This window comes from Pelodiscus sinensis, chromosome 27 (assembly GCF_052426305.1).
Source record: "Pelodiscus sinensis isolate ZL-2025 chromosome 27, ASM5242630v1, whole genome shotgun sequence".
Lineage (NCBI taxonomy): Eukaryota > Metazoa > Chordata > Testudines > Trionychidae > Pelodiscus > Pelodiscus sinensis.
In genome coordinates this window covers 1,127,364-1,145,180 of record NC_143078.1, presented here as the reverse complement: position 1 = coordinate 1,145,180, position 17,817 = coordinate 1,127,364, and the positions used below count along the sequence as shown (strand labels likewise).

General features: G+C 43.2%; 1 protein-coding gene across 1 annotated transcript; it reads right to left on the bottom strand.

Annotated features, from left to right (window-relative positions):
• Nucleotides 1-1,464: 1,464 nt before the first annotated feature.
• SIKE1 (suppressor of IKBKE 1) lies at nucleotides 1,465-17,610 on the bottom strand. Its single transcript, XM_014571398.4, has 7 exons — nucleotides 17,452-17,610; nucleotides 12,945-13,308; nucleotides 6,970-7,134; nucleotides 6,779-6,884; nucleotides 5,249-5,391; nucleotides 4,024-4,137; nucleotides 1,465-3,508 (listed from the first exon to the last, which is right to left on the bottom strand). The coding sequence occupies exons 3-7, from the start codon at nucleotides 7,126-7,128 to the stop codon at nucleotides 3,407-3,409; spliced, it is 624 nt and encodes a 207-aa protein (XP_014426884.1). The 5' UTR covers nucleotides 7,129-7,134; nucleotides 12,945-13,308; nucleotides 17,452-17,610; the 3' UTR covers nucleotides 1,465-3,406.
• Between the last annotated feature and the right edge of the window lie 207 nt (nucleotides 17,611-17,817).

The window sequence follows — 17,817 nt, the reverse complement described above, 5'->3', positions numbered from 1 at the left end:
TGCCAGCAGCTCCAGGCCCTGCCCCAGGCCGGCTCGGCCCAGCAGGGCTCCTCCGCTGCGCGCGCAGCAAGGCAGCTCGCGCCTGGCGCCTGCGGGCAGCGCCCTGGGGCACGGCAGCGGAACGCTGCAGCTCGCTCCCCTGAAGCGGGCTGTGCCTAGGAAAGCGCACGATGCAGCTCCACGTTGGTAGGCTCTCAGGCGCTACTGGGCTGCGCCCTGTCCGTGCCCCCGTGGAGCCATGACTGGCAATTGCATGGGGTGCGATAGTGTTGGTTTATTCCCAGGGATACGAGAAGCAGTACAAGACACAGGATTCCTTTGCTCACCGAAAAGCCCCAAAATAACTGGAAGAAGTGAAGCATGGGAAAGAAATCTCAGATAAAGCCACTGCATAGATTTGCCCTGTTACTCTCTGAAGCGTCAGAAATTGTCAGATCTGAAAGAGAACCCCCCCCCCCCACCAAAATTCTTAGGACTAGAAATAAGGATTTATAAGTTCTCCATGCATTTTTTCCATTGAGCCCTACTTTGTCTAATGAGACATTTCAAAGTTTTGGGAGATGGGGCTTTATCCAGGGGCGGCCCGTGACTATAGGCTGACTCAGCCGTCGCCTAGGCGCTGCCTTCAACAGGACGTGCGTTCCACCTAGGGCGCCAGCTGCTGCAGCCTACCTTGGGCCACTCCTGGCTATATCCTTTCCCTCTATGGATTGAAGTGCTAAGTAGAAAGCAATAGGCAGAATAAATATCTTTCGCATATGGATCACTTGTTTAAACTTGTGTTGATAGGGAAGGGGAGCAGGGCTTTTTGATTGTTGGCCTCCAGTTACACAGCTTCACTCATTGGTGAGCTACAGTAGTGGAGTACATGATACCACATCATATAAACGAAGGTAATTTTACCAGTTCACAGTCCTGATATTATAGTAAAAGCTATCATGTTCTAGTCACACTGGTTACGTGGAATAGAGTCCTGTACTCCAAAGAACATGCAAGGTAAAAGCATTTAGAATATGTTCCCCAGTCAGATCTGACAGACAGAATACTGTTGCAGAGTTACAATGTCACCCTCTCACAGAAATCGAAGGCTGTGTTAGAAGAACTAATTCCATTTTCCCTTTCTAGACACATTGGACTGACTTTTCTTACACACACTGGATGCCTGTGCACAAAGCATTCACTGATTTTGTTTTACCTCTGTTATAACATCTAAATCAGTGGTCCCCAATGTGGTGCCCACGGGCACCATGGCGCCCGCCAGCGCATTTATATGCGCCCGCCTAGTGACCAGGGCCGGCCTGACCCATTCTTGTGCCCCAGGCGCACGGCGCATGCACGGCCCCGTCCCCGGGCGCCCGGCAGCCCCAAAAGGTTGGGGACCACTGATCTAAATAATTAGTCAAAATAATTTCATTGCACGGGGTTACAAGTGTTGGTAGACAGCCACACATACAAAGCACAGTCTCATGGTAATACTTCAGGTATTTATTTCAAGAAAAATAAGCCAATATACATATTTGATAAACCTGAGATGTAAAGAAAACTGTTTCAAGTTGGCTGACTGATTAGAGCAGGCAAATGAGAGTAAGAATAATTATCATAGCACACTACAGTAATACTATGAATAAAGGTATCTCCTATCTGAAATTATTTACAGTATAAATTAGAATCAGACTATACCCATATCTGCTTACTATAGGGAATGATTTGACACTCAATTTGGCACTGATGGCATATGGAAAGGCATTAAGCTACAGCTGGTGCTAAAGAATAGCTGAATCAGGTTCTACTACTTGTATAGCCAAGAGTAGCAGAAGTTTTTCTACCAATTTCAAGTTCTGGACTCAGCATCCCAGGTCCCGGTGTTTGCATACAGGAGGAGGAGTCTAAGAAAAGTGCCTGATTATTGCTCAGATCTTCCATTAAGGAAGATAAACTGGCAAGTAAAGCAAGAAGGAGTCATTTTGCTCTAGTACTGAAGTTCAGGTGCTGTGATGAAAGCATGAATTTTCAGGAGTTGTGTGCCTGACTCACTGGGAGTTGAGCAGTCTTATGCTCTTCTGCAATTCCCTCCCAACAGCCAAGAGACACATTTAGGGCCACAGGTTCTACAGTGAACATTCTTTCAGAGAAGCTGAATAGCAGAAATACTCATTAAAATAGCACTCTCAGGACCCCTCTCCCTAATAAGGATGTAAGTGGTGATGACTGAAACAGCAACTGCAGTTCAGCTTCCAATTCCTTAAGCTTGGCATCCTAATCAGGTTGCTGTACAAATCAGTGTAGAGTCATAAGAGTGGAATACAGTGATGCCCACCCTGCAGCACACTTCACCATAAAAGCAAGATACTAGACAAATAATTGCTCTGTTTGCATCCCAACGCTGAAGCACTAGGGTGAAAATGAGCTTGAAGTCTCGCAGACATGAAAGGAATGCCGAAAAATGCAGTCTGGTCTCAAAATTCTGAGTTCTGCAGAAAAATAATGTATTGTAACTTCATGCATTCTTCAACTGAGATGAAAATAATGGGAGAAAAATTATCTTCTTTTTTCTTCCCTTTTCAGAAATCCCTTGTCTCTACCCAACTCACTTTTCAAAGATATCATGGAGAAAGGAAAGGAATTCTCTCTCAATCAAAACCATAAGGCCCCTCACTCAGAAGATGATGCAGTTAAACTACACTCTTGTTGACACTGAGAAGTTTAGCATTTACTGAATAAGAAAAATCTTTTGAATACTTGTTAACAGGGACAGAAAGCTTGCATTTAAAAAAGTATTGTTTCTGGATTAAGAGAGGTACTTTTAAACATTACCTATTTTGGGGGCATTTGGTGTGTTCACTTCTTCCAACACAAAAGCTCAAAAACATGCTAAATTACAACTCTGCCATTTTCTGGGTGTCTGCAATAAAAAGCAGCGCCTCTACCAACCTGTATCCAAGTGACATTATTAGCCCAGCCAAATGCTGTTGAGAGATTTATTCAAAGAAAAAGTTAAATGTGTGATGTTTAGTATATGCAAGACAACTTCTCCAATAAAGTCTCTCACTTACATCTATTGAAAAAAAAATTCACAACCTGCACAATGCTCTACAACCACTGATGAGGTGAGAATGCTAAAATGGATTTGGACTGCTGCCTATAGAGTAAGAGGTCTCCTTCTGGGGCTTAAACATAAACATTCACAATTACATTTACAAAAAGCACAGCTGCATAAATACCTCATTATTAAGTCACTGTATACTATTAAGACTGAGCAGCAATGGAAACCATTGTTATCAGAAGGTGACATCAGACAGGGATATCAGGAAACCATGGAGAAATAAAACATAACTAAGAGATAAAACATTGTCCCGTAGGGTGGCTGGTTTCCATAGAGTTTTTAAAGTCAAGAGTTTGGAGAGAATTATTTTGTCGCATGAGATGCAGTCTCGGGCAGTTCCTCTCTTCTCACCTCGATAGTTTGTTTGCTGATGTTTAACAGCTCCCGTAGCTCTTTATTTTCAAGCTGAAAAAAACCCTGATACATTAAGATGTCTTTTCTACCTCTTGATTCCACAACCCCTACTGCACACAGACGCACACCAATAAAAAAAAAGAACTTTGGATGAATGGAGAGGCATAGGAGCTGTGTTCTTTATTGTACTTTTAAATGTTTTAATTTAGCATCCAATATACAAAAAATAGTGAGCACAAATGGAGTATCCCTCTGTCTCTTACTTTCTGTTCTCCATGAATAGAAAAAGCATTTCTAAACAGGATTAGTGGATACTATACAAAACAGCAGCCTCTATGAAGTAAAAGCCTAGTAGTGTCTTTCTAAAACTATGTGCTATTTAGTGAGTTTTTTCTAACATTTACTTACTATATGCAAAATTTAAAGAGATCATTAGGATTTCCCTTTAAAAGGCCAGACTGGGTTACAGCCCTGAATGAAGCAAAAAAAGTTTCTCTGTACCAGTGAAAACTTAGATTTACCCTTGATGAGTATGAGCAGGCAACAGGTCCCTCCCACAAACTTACCTCCAACTGGGCTAATTTCTCCTGAATTTTACAGAACTGATCATCATCCATCTGAACAGCTTTTCTCATCACTTCCCCCATCTCACAGATTCTGTCTATGTGACTCTCAATTTCCTGCAAATACATCGAAGCAGGACAATACTATGCACAGTTGACAGTGTTTTACATCTTCCAAATCTTTTTCCAACAGTTACATTTCATGTTCCATAGAACAGCCTGCAGGATATCCTTAAATATTAACATGGGATCATTCAAGAAGGGATAAGCAGTGGTACAATAGCTGAACTGAACATGGTTGTGTTGATACTTCCTGTGCAAAATTAGATGCATTCAAGTACACTACAAGAACTGATTAAGACAGAAGAACTGTCTTCCAAAAAATATAGGCAAAGTAAGCAGCCTTACCTCACTCAGAGAAATCTAAACAAATCAATAACTGGCTAATTCTGTTACAGAATCCCTCTCAATGCAGCTTTGTTCCTTCAGGCCAAAGATACACATTAAGAGCTAGTTCTCAGAAGTGCATGCTGAAGTTTTCCCACTGACACTGGGCAGCAGCTCCCACTTTGGGCATGTCCCCATAAAGTATAAAAGCATTCCCAAATAAAGTTAGGAATTCTGCTCCAAAGACCAATCTCCACAGGGATTCCGGCAGCTAAGTTCTGGAGGCAGGGCTATATTAGAAGTGTTCAACCTCAGAGGAACTAAGTTATGCTCACTGCAACAAGAATACAATGAGTTAACACTACCCTCAGTTAAAGAGTTGGGCCTGTTTAGATTGGACACCCACAATAGAAGAACAGATTAGACTGAGCTATGGTGTAACTAATGCCATGGAAACACATGTTACAAATGCATCTCTGGGCTTTTAAGGTTTTATGTCAGAGCTCCGATATTACTTAATTTGTTATATCACATTACAGTTGTTACAATAAGGCTTAGACGTTCTTAAGTCACTGGATGTAAACACAGACCAATGTGTGTTTTCCAGAAAGTGGCACTGGGAGCTTCTGGGATTAAAATATTCAACATGAAACTTCCTTAAGAATGGAAGGTGCAGGAGGGTCGAGGGTTCTTGAGATCAAGGAGGAGACTTCAGAGCAGAGTTGTTTGTGGAAAAGAACACAAAGTGAGCATAAAAGGAATATGAAAGTAGCAGAGCACAGGGTTTCCCAACGCTTGCAGAAACAGGTAAAAACAACAACTACCGCTCTTTCCAACTTACCCCAGAGTGAATTTGATGCACTTTCAGGACTGGCTCAGAATTCACATCTTTTCTTCCCATTATTAAGTGTAACATCTGCTTCCTGTATTTGCTCATTATAAGTTCCAAAGCATCTTGATGTTCCTCCAAGGAGATCCACAACTCTACAACATTCAATACAATCATCATTAAACAACAATCTTGAAAGGCAGCCTAATTCACTTCCTCACAGTTAAACATAGACTTAATAAAAGCAAGTTCCTAGCAGATGTGTAAAATGTCCCAGACTTCTTGCTGAATTAAGTTATCTTACGAAGAATATGCAATTACTCTCCATCTAGGTTTGCACATTTTCTTAGAATCTAGATAGAATAAACCAATACATTACACTATGCTGGAAAAGTTACTGGTCTCAGTTCTATTTATATAGAAAAACATTTTATTCAATATAATAGGTTCTAGAAAAGAGATAGCTCTTTCATAGAAGATAGATATCTTTGCTTTCATTGTTCCTCAAGTCACTACAGATGTTTCCAAAATGCAGTTTTCTAAGCTCCCACCTTTAAACACACTTTTTCATAATAAAATCCTATCAAGAAACTCCACTGAAGGGATTCTTGCTTCTGAGATCTTAGTTACAGGGTTTAAAATGTTTCAAATATTGATGACTTTCTCTCAGATTATATCACTTAATTATAAGAAACCACTGGGTAAAATGTCATATTTTGTTGGTGCTTTACTTCCGCACAGAAAGCACCTTTTGCTTAACTAGGTATTTTAGCACTTCTGCTAAAATACTAGGTAATTAGGTATTTCTGCATTTCCTTTCATGTTATAGTGCCTATCTATTATACACTAGAGAGAGTTTGTCTGTGAATGTGTTTGTCCAGAAACTCCTCCTAATTGGTAAGAGCTAGGAGTGTCAAATTTGGTAGGCAGTTTCCTCTTACCATAACTTACAGCAAGGTAAGGGTTTGGCTTTGCCAGGAAAATGGGATGTACCTGGAATGGGATTGCTTCTCATAAGACAGAAAGGAAGGACTCTCCAATAGAATGACCACACAGGAGCAGAAGGGGATATGGGATGGAAAGCAGGGACAGTTATATTGTATAATGACCACAGGGGGGCAAGCAAGGGACCAGAGATGGGGAGTGGGACAAACAGAACCCCATTGGGGCAGCAGGGGTGCAAAAAGGGAGAGTTATCTACTTTATATCTGATAGAGTTTGTCTGTTTGTACGTCTGTTCTCTTCTGCTAGGAGTGCCCGCTGCAGCAGCCATGGAGAGGCACTTCTCACCTGGCTCTAAGTTGCTGCAGTAAGAGAGAGATGGGGTTGTCCTCTCTCTCCTCCCCTCCCCCCCCCCCCCGGCAGCTTGCACACGCAACTTCTCATTCCCAGACCCAGCCAAGCAAGGATTTAAATGAAGAAAAATGAAATCTGTGTTAAGGACCCAAGCAATGCTGGGTAAATCATCTAGCGTATATCATTTAATATTTTCAAGTTCTAAGCGACCAAGTGAACACAGCAATGAAGTAAATCTAGACTAACCTCTGTTTTCCTGCTGCAAGTCTCTGATTTGTGTGTTTTCTTGTGATAGCAAGATGTGAGGTTTGTATTTAGATATGTCCTTCAGATCAGTTGTATCTTCTTGGTACTTGAAAACAAAGGGATGCTTTTACCAAGGAAAACAGTATTTGTGTAACACTTCTGCATAGAAGAATGGTATCTTCTGCACTAACCTTTTCCGATAGTGACGTTCCAATCTCCTTCATGGCTGCCACCCGCTTATGGAGGACAGTAGACTGATCAATGAGAGACTCTGCTGCATTATCATGCTCTTTCAGCCTTTCCAACAAGGTCTTGGCATCTGTTAAGATCTTCTCTATTGTACAGGTCATAGTCAGCTGTGAGAACAAACAGAAGTGGTGGGCACATATCAGATGCTTAGTACTGCAGAAAGCACATTTTCTTGTGTCAGGTGAGTAACAGAATACTGGCTGCTAGTCAGGCATATTAGGGGAGGCTGGGGAATATTGAGGACACTAGGCTAGGGTTGTCTGTCCTTGCCTGGCAGTATTGAGCTTACCTTTCACTCCTGCAGCACAACTGAGGAGATGCCCTAATGCAACTGCCCTCCTCGCTACCCTCCCAAAACAGTTGCCAACTTGGTTGGACAAATTCCTAGAAGTTTGATTACATATTATATTTCATTAAGATTAATCTTTTAAATCCTAGAACCTAGAGATACCAGGACAATGTTGGATGGTTGGCAACCCTAACCTAATAGCGTGGCTACCTTCTACTCCCACCATACCCCCTACAGGATGGCCACACATCCCCACTGGGCGGTTACCACCCACCACCATGTCCAGCTCCTCATGGGGAAGCCCAGCTGAATCTATTTCCGAGCCAGAGGCTGCAGAAAACCAGGGCGGGCAGAAGGACAGTAGTGGCTTCGCCGCATGTGGGGGGCAAGGGAAAAGCTTGTGGGGTGAGAAATTTAAGCCCCGCCTACCGATGTAAGACAGTGCAGCAACAGGAGTGCAGCAGGGTCAGCCTCACATATGGACTCCACCTCCTCAGCCACCACTTCCTTACCAGTACTGGGTCCCAAGGTGTGGCACGTGTAGTAGTTGCCCAGGATGGGTATCAGCACACTCACACATGGCAGCCACGCACGTGTAGTAGGCTCCACATGCACAAACCTCTTCTCAGCTCAGTGAGTCCTGGATGCTGTGGAGCATCCATGTGACTAAGGTACCCACCCCAGAGTAACCCCAGATCTCTGACTCCACCTCTACCCCCACTCTGTGCTGTCTCCCAGCCAAACTGTGCTGGCCTGGAGCTTGGCAGCAGCCCTGGATCCCAGTGTGACACTGGGAAGCAGTGCCTTGTTACTGGACACACCCGTCCAGGAGAGGCATAAGGCAGCCAGGCCCGCATCTGTGTGTGTGGACAGACTGAATTCTTGGGCCTTCATTCAGCTTCTTGGCCCATAGCACATCCAGCTGCCACAAGGCTATTCACCAGCTGTGATGGGCCTTCATAGCCCATCATGGTTTGTTAGCCCTTGTAGGTCAATGCCTGGGCCTGCAGTCAGCAGTTCAGAGTTACAAAGAAAAGCGTATATATTTTTGGACCACCTGGACTACTGCCATTAACTATTTCCTTATCTTGTGAATTTTTTTTAAAGTTTTCCCTTCTTTTAGTACTTTGCTTTTTAACATAGTACTGTGTTGGGTTTTTTTTTTCGGTGTCCGCTGCTATCAGATTACACGCTTCTGATTCCAGTTGAGGTGCATGGTTCACCTGTTTGCAACTCCAAGATACTGTCAAATACATCATGTGCAGAGACACTAAGTGGCATCACAAGGATATGCAGAAAATATCATAACATGAAGAGCTGACAGCCCAAGTAGTGGTGCCCGAATAGATACGGTGTGCATCTTCTGAAACATACACCTCAATATAAAACAGTCATATCCATGAGAGAACAGGCTTTCCAGAAATTTCATCAAAGGGAGATGGTTACCCATAAGGGAGCTGGTAACACATTTTGTTATGCAGCACACCCAAAACCAGTGCTGTTAAGCCCTATATAAGATGCATGTATTTTTATTGTATCAAGATATGATTATGTATGTGAACAGTGCCAAGTAAGCTGTCATGGGATAAAAGAGAAGATCCACTTATCCACTGATAAATGGTCAGTTTTCAGTCTTTTATGCAGTTATTACTCCCCTTTGTTTCCTGAATGGAGAGAGGTAACTAGTGGTAGCCCCCCAGGGTCCAGACTAGGATCAATCCCATTCAACTTTCATAAATATCTAGACAAATGGGTAAACAGTGAGATGGCAGTATTTGCAGAGGATACAAAACTGCTCAAGATAGCTAAGACCAAAGCAGACTAAAGAAATTCAAAAAGGATCCCACAAAACTAGGTGACTGGGCAACACAATGGCAAATGAATTTTAATGTTGACAAATGTAAAATAATGCATATTGGAAAACAATCCTAACTATATGTATAAAATGATGGCGACTAAATTAGCCATTACCACTGGAGAGATATCTTGGAGTCATTGTGGATAGTTCTCTAAAAAAATCCACTCTGTGCAGCAGCAGTTAAAAAAGCAAAGAGAATGCTAGGAATCGTTAAGAAAGAAATAAGACAGAATATCGTATTGCCTCAATAGAAATCTATGGTACACCCACATCTTGACTGCTGTATGCAGATGTGGTCACCATATCTCAAAAAAATATCTTGGCATCAGAAAAAGGCAACAAAAATTATTACAGCTATGGAATAACTGCCACAAGGATAGATGAATAAGACTGGGACTTTTCAGCTTTAAAGAGATTAAGGGGGGGGAACTGATAGAGCTTTATATAAAATTATGAGTGGTGTGGAAAAAGTGACTCAAGACTTATTCAATCCTTTCTATAAGCACAAAAACAACATGGGGTCAACAAAATGCAATAGCTAATCAGTTTAAAATAAAGAAAAGGAAGTACTGCTTCCTAAAATGGAACTCCTTGCCAGAGATGTTGAGAAAGCGCGTGCGCGCGCACGCACACACACACACACACACACTCTCTCTCTCTCTCTCTCTCTCAGTTCATGGAAGATAGGCCTATCAAAGTTATTAGCCAGGATGAGCAGTGATGATGGCACGAATCTGTTTGCCAAAAGCTAGGAATAAGTGATGGGGGGACAGATCACTTGATGATTACCTGCTCCTTTCATTCTCTCAGGGGCACCTAGCATTGATCACTCCTACAAGAATAGATGGACCTTTGGACTGACATAATATAGTCACTCATATTCTTTTTGTTTATCACTGTGGGGCTCTGATTCCTGATTGTGGCTCTAGGCGCTTGTATATGAGCACATTTGAAATCTAGGATATTTCGTAAGCTATGAAGTTACACTCCACTATAATTTGTACAATAATGACATCGTACTTAGTGCTTTTCAAAACAAGGGGACACAGTCTCTTTCCCCAGGCCAAGAATTTTCCATTTTGAGGCCCAATTTTTAAAATCTTCAATTATTTACGTGGGAAGTGTACATGCAGAGGGCTTGAGTCATATACTTTTGTACCAGATATGGGCTGGTCACAGAAACTTGCTTATACAGACCAGAAGTATTCATCATAAGACCCTTTAATGCTCTTCCAAACATGGCGGAGATTAAATAAGAGATTATACATTATGGGCTCGTCTACACTGGCCCCTTTTCCGAAAGGGGCATGGTAATTTCAGAGATCGTAATAGGGAAATCCGCGGGGGATTTGAAGTAGGAATAAGATCCTCCGGAAAGGGGCGCTTTTTCCGGAGGATCAGGGCCAGTGTAGACGCTCTTTTCCGGCTTTTCTAAAAGCCGGAAAAAAACGGCGGACATTTTTATTTAAATGCCGCGGGGGATATTTAAATCCCCTGCGGATTTCCCTATTACGATCTCTGAAATTACCATGCCCCTTTCGGAAAAGGGGCCAGTGTAGACGTAGCCTCACTGTCACCTACTGGCTGACCAGTATATTTCATCTTCCCCTTTAAGTTTCATTTTCCTACCATGTATACGTTCACACAACTTAAGTTCAACATATCCTTATAAGTACTTCCAAATCATACTTTTTTTTAAAAAAATTACATGACCAAGATACTACACATTCAGTTCATCTGAATGTCAGTTATTTCCAGTGACAGGCTGTGGTGAGTCTGGAATCCTTGAATCTGCAGAGTTAATTTGGCTAATTGTTCTTTCTGAAAATGTTGATGGTTTCTGTTCATCTCTGCACTATTGGTCTTAATTAAATATCATCAGGGTGCTGAATTTTTTTTTTAAATCAGTAAAGTTTGATTAGTCTACTCTTTGTCTCATCTCATTACAGCTTACTTTCCACATGGGCACCAGATTGTAGACCTTGGAGTTCTAAGAGATGTCAACTGTAAAAGTGTTTATAAACTCGTTGAGACTTTTTAATCTAGTTTTGCCACTCTTCACATCTAGCCAAGTTGGCGATGCAAAGTTGGATTAGAGGTTCTGACTGGTCTTCCTAGCAGAACTGGCCCTTTGATAACAAGCACTATGAATGCAAAGCTTTTGTATGTTATTTGTGGTGAGCTGCCCCTGCAGTTCAGAATAATTCCAGCTCTGGAATGAATCTCAGAGGTTTCAGGTGATAAACTACAGGAGAATTTAAAGTGATTGTAAATCCCTTCTGAGATGACTATCAAGTCAGCTCCTCAAGTCACTTTAAACTAGTTTTCAGGAGGGGTCACTATCAAGTATTCAATACCTGAATACTTTCCCTGAATATGCAGTTTCCTTCTCCAGGCAGGCTGCATGGCATCACATAATATAGATCCCAAAAACAATGGTTTTGGTCTGTAATATCAGTCAACTTCCTGACTGCTTTGTGGGGCAAGCTGATGCAAAATGTTCACATCCCATGCACAAGTCACACTACGTGCTTTTGGCTAGACATGCATCATCTCTTGCACATACGCTGGAATTTGGCCCTCTTTGCCTGGGAGTTTTCTTCTCTTGTCTCAGGACGTTTATAACCATGAGTTTTAACACCCTGTTTACAATGTAGAATAGTTTATTTTAAATGTGTTAAGTTGCTCTAGGTTTTGCTGTCCATCAGCTCTGAATACATTGCTCTCAATATAGTTGTGAATAGAGTTAAATCCTTCTAGAACTGTAGCTACTTGTCCCAAAGAACAAAGTTTATTAAATCCATTTGAAAAAATGACCTCTTCATGCTTCTGAATATGCAAAAAAATTAAACTATGTTCAAAAAGTGTCAGCAAGGTAAAGAGACTCCTGTCATTTCTCTTACTCAAAGTAAATGTTTGTGATATGCCATTTGAGCTAATATGGATTTAATTTTACAACTATTTTGACAATGGCAAACAAAAACTTATCGACTGAACAAAAGAAATGATAAATTCAGTCCCAACTGGAGATGTGTTGCTCATGCTGACACTAATGTATGCAGTTAGGAGTGAAGACAGCATGGAATATTCAACAAAATTCTTTCCAAGTGCGTGACATATTTCTAGGTCTATTTCAACTTAATGCTGCATATAACAAACCAGACCGCCATGTCAATTTACACGTGTCATTTATCTGGAGTCTCATAACAAAAGGTGCTTTTATGGCTGCTCCACACAAGAGCCAGGTCAGAAACAGGCTGGAATTGCTGTACTCTTCTAAGGAAGCTTGGACTGTTTTCTACAATCAGAAGGCAGGTGCTGTTTGCTAGACTGGACCCACAGTTACTCTCCATCTTGTGCATCTAGCCTGCTAGTTTTCAGGAGGGGTCACTATCAATTGCTGCAATATAAGCATTTGAGGAAAACAGGAATTTTATTTAATAAGAATCCAAGCATTAGAATCAACTGATATTTCAAGAAAAATCTGGATGAAACTGCAGGAGTTTGGGGAAGTGATTGCATTTGTAAGATTGCTTTACATTATTAGTCAAATGAATAGGAGCTACAAGTGACAATTATGAGAGCCCATACATAGTTTTAAGTAGAAGCGCAATCAGATATTAATTCTACCCTCGTACATTTAGAAGCAACAAGGACTAGTCTCTGCAACAGCAAAAATTTGTTAATGTAACTTGTTAGATGCCAAATAATTGAAGGATTTAGTTCAGAACCATCTACGACTGTTTAATAGAGATAGTACATTCACCAACCTCGCAGTGATATTCAAATATTGCACTTTCAGTAGCATTCGCTGATTCTTCTGTTTCAGCACACGTTTCAAAGTATGTCGATTGCTATTATTAAAAAAAAGTCAGTGAGAGGAAAATGATGTATTGAGCTAATAAAGAATATAACTGCCGCTGCACTGGGGAGTTTCAGTGCAGCACTGGAGAAAACAAAGACTACTAGCAGCGTTGGGACGTGCTCTTCTGAAGCTGTTGAGTAGGCACAAACTTCTTGTTTCAGATCAAGTCTTGTGTCTTGTTTTGTTGTTACAATGTGGCCTGTTCCTTTCCTGATCTGAACGTGAAGCAGCAGTTTCAGGTGGTAAATTCTGTTCTGTTACACTTCATACTGGAGAAGGAAAACAAAACAAAAACAGACACTCAGAATGACTGGCAGTAAGGATATCATGGACATTCCCCATAAATTCCTACTACTGGGCACTACCTTAATTGTACAGGTTTCTTCCATGTTAAACAAGATTATCTGCTTTTTCAGATGCACTGTAGTTTCCCCCATTTTTGGTCTTGGATTCCCAGGAAATCCACCTCCAACTAGGGTCAGGACAGAAGTGTGTCCAACTCATGATGGTCTCTGTAGACCCAGTAAAACTTCCCTAAAAAGGTCTCAATTTTTATTATATAGAACACTGAAACAGTAACCTTGCTTTGCTCAATACCAAATGAATGAACAATGTCACGTACATTTGACCCTTTCCTTTGAAATTATTAATATGATTCATTTGCCAGCACTTTAAGTTTAGTCAGTTTTATAGTTGTAGCAACAGCAGAAGTGGCTTATTGATTAGAGCAGAAGAGGCTTGTTGGTTAGAGTCCTCATACAACCAGAAACACTTAAAAAACCAATGTGTTCAAGAAGATACAGGGGCAGGCTTAGTAGTACCTAGAACTACTTTGACTTAATATAAAATTGAATCGATTTTCAATTGATAGTATCTCTTTAATCTATCATTGCTCTAAGCACACAGCCTATATACTCCGACACAGGCAAGTTGAACCATCATTTGTCTTTTTATGACATTTCAAAACCTTGTTATATAACACCTAGAGCCAATGAACATCTAATATTATAATCAGGTGCTTACCGATTGCCAGTTCTGCCTATTTGTTATTCCCTTTGATATTTTCATACCCTCTGCTCCTTGTTTCCAGCCCCCTTCCTTTTTTGCCCCCTCTTCACCCCTATTTATTTTGGGTCTGCACATCCTAAACTCAAAACTCCGGTCATCTGAAGAAGTGGGCTGTGCTCACCAAAGCTCATGATACCATCTATAAGTTTTGTTAGTCAATAAAGTACTACCAGACCATTTACTGTTTTTTAAGTTTATTAGAAAAACTCGTGGCGAGTAGATTACACCCTGGAAGAGCTGGCGCAGAGCGATATGCGCACGCGCAGAGTGCAGAACCGCGCAGCTGGCGAGCAGGGCTCGCCGCCGCTCCGCAAGCCCTGGTAATGACTTACAATCCTTTCCCAACAGTTTCAACTGCCACAAGCAGAGGACTTAAAACAGAAACTGGCATCTAATACGCACCACTATCTGGCGAAAAACTAAAGGTATAGTAGGAAAGTCTTTTTTTAAAAAGCAAATTCAAATATTTCTACAAATCACTTAGAGCGTAAATTATTTTTCACACAAGCCAGTACAAATGTGTTCCCTGGATAGGAAAACAATAACATAATTGTGCAGTTCCCCACGTGTCGGTTCCTCTGCCCGCGGCCCCCCGCCCCAGCGCTGCTGCCTCAGATAGGAGGGAGCAGTGTGTGTTGTGGGGGGCGGGGGAAGGAGGGTGTGCAAGTGGCTTGCAGGAGCAGACACGTGCTGGGAGCTGGCTTGAAAGCTGGATTCCTGTGTGTACAGTCTCCCACCTGCCCCCCCATACCCTCCACACTGCTGCCTGTCTATTAGAGGCAGCAGCATGTGTGTGTGGGGCTCCACGGGACCCAGTGCCTTTGGGAATCGGCTTAAAAGCCATCTCGTCACAGGCACTCCGATGCATTTCTCCCTACCCCCACCGCCTGTGTGTGTAGAATCACAGAAGACCAGAACAGGAAGGGAGCTCGAGAGGTCGGGCCTAGTTCCCTACCCTTGTGGCAGGACCCAGTATCATCTAGACCAGTGGTCCCCAACATGGTGCCCACGGGCGCCATGGCGCCTGCCAGGGCATTTATGTGCGCCCGCCGAGTGACTGGGGCCGGCTCCGCCCCTGGATGCATGAAGCATGGGCGGTGCCAGCCCCCAGGCAGACCCGGGCGCACAGCACGTGAGCGGCCCCGCCCCCGGCAGCACCAAAAGGTTGCGGACCGCTGATCTAGACCATCTCTAACAGTTGTCTATCTAACCTGTTCTTAAAGATCTCCAGAGATGAAGATTCTACAACCTCCCTAGGCAACTTATTCCAGTGTTTGACTACCCTGACAGGAAGTTTTTCCTCATGTCCAAACTAAACCTCCCTTGCTGCAGTTTAAGCCCATTGCTTCTTGTTCTATCCTCAGAGGCCAAGGAAAACAATTTTTCTCCCTCTTTCTTGTGACACCCTTTTAGATACCTGAAAGCCGTTATCAAGTCCCCTCTCAGTCTTCTCCTTTCCAAAGTAAACAAGCCCAATTCTTTCATTCTTCCTTCATAGGTCATGTTCTCTAGACCCTTAATCATTCTTGTTGCTCTTCTCTGGACCTTCTCCAATTTCTCCACATCTTTTTAAAAATGTGGCACTCAGAACTGGACACAACACTCTAAATGAAGTCTAATCAATGCAGAATAGAGCAGAAGAATGACTTCTCATGTCTTGCTCACAACACTCCTGGTAATACATCCCAGATTCAGGTTTGCTTTTTTTGCAACGGGGTCACAACTGTTGACTCATATTGAGTTTGTGGTCCACTATGACCCCTAGATCCCTTTCTGCAGTACTCCTTCCTAGACAGTTGCTTCCCATTCTGTATGTAGTCAATAAGGTTACCCAATAAACCTAGGCTTATCAGTTAATCTTGTGCTTGATTACATGTTGACATCCCTAGTGCTAACACACTATTTTGTGGTTAGAGACTCTTCACCCAAAGTGCTAGGGAAGCGCACATATCTTAACACTCAGAATAAAGTTTATTTCAGATACAGCCCAAGTTTATAACAGTAATTTACCACTATTAAAATGCACCAGCAGTACAAATTTGCATTCTCTGCATGATCCAGACTAGACTAAAGACCCTTGATTGTTTCATGAAAAATTTAAGCATAGAGCCATATGATTAATGCCTTGCAAATAAGTCAGGATCCCCTTGAACTATTTTTCATCCAAATTGCCTATCACACTCTTGGTACTGATAAATTCATGCTACATTTAACACTTTTTAGCCATGCAAGAACATAACTTTTCTTGAAACAAATCAAAACATCTCATCCTAATAACACATCTGCTGGCTAATTTACTTAGATTATGGATGCGAAAGTTTAACTGTTTACATGGTTAACCAATGAGGGGGCAGGCAGGAACTACTGCCTCCCCATATAACCACTAAAATTTTCAGCAAGTTATCCAATTACTTAAAGTAATTTTTTTTAACATCCCTAAGATATGGGAAGAAAAATCAAGCAAATACTTTCATTTCATAACTGCTTTGATGCAACATAGGTTTACCATTCTTACAGTATTGAAAAAAGATTTTACTGAAGTTCTCGCTCATCAAACCTAAATCTATGTGTGAACCAAATGTTTTCCTTTTAATCTTAGCTGCTATAAATACCCTTCAACTAAACAGCCAGAGCAGCAGATCCTTCAAGTCACACTGATCTCTGTATTTCTATATTTGAGTTCATGACCTCAGCTGCAAAGACAGCCAAGGTAAAGCTATACATGTTGTGCAGTTTAAGGTCTTGCACATTTTCACATTTGAATTTGTTTAAATAGGGATGAAATTAAGAGCTCCATAGATGCACCTTTTCAATTAATCAGAACCAAACGTTGCCAGGCTGCAGCCACCACCCTTGTATGCCAGGGAAGTGAAAGAGTAGCTGGCTACCTGGTAAGCAAGGGGAGTCCCGCTGTCCCCCTTGCTGTCTCTCAGGGAGAGGCTGGAGGAGACGGGATACTTCCCAGGGGCAGCAGGGGAGCGCCCGGCCTGCACGCGGCAGTTCACAGACAGCGCCCCGCGGAGCCGCCAGCTGATGGCAGGCCCCATGGGCCCGGCCTTGGAATGCCACGAGGAGCCCCTATGGAACCTCGCCTCCCTCGCTCCCCCGCCCTGCGCGTGGGACGGACACTGGCTGCGCGCTGCATGCCGGGAGCTGTAGTTCCCCCGCGACCGCCACACGCAGAGGCTGCCGGGAACTGTGGGCCCGAAACGGCTCCGGCCCCGCCGCTCGGGCCCACCCGCAGGGAGAGCGGGGGGAGGGGCTCTGCCCGTCCGGGACCGTTGGGCGGAGGGGGGGTGTCGCGGCCCCCGGGCCCTCCTGCCATTCGCCGAGCCCGCACTTACCCCAACAGCTCAGCGCCCCGCTCCAGCGCCGCCGCGGGCAGCACGCACAGCACGTAGGAGTAAATCCCGGCCTCTCGCGAGAGCCGCGGAGAGAAAATGCGCATGCGCGCGGAGAACTCGGGAACGCGCAAGCACAGAAAGGGAAGCCCCCAACCTTGGAAAAGTGCGCATGCGCGCGTCCTTCCCGTCCCCGCTGGGGCAGAGGTACCTGTGCGCTTGCGCGAGAAGCGACGCTAACCAGTGAGGTGGTCGGGCCGCAGGGGGGCGCCCGTGACAGCGGCTGAGGAGCTAGACCGGTGCTAGCGGGTATTTTACACTCAGTGCCACCTAGTGGCTGAACGGTATAATGCAGTTTAGCGCTTCATT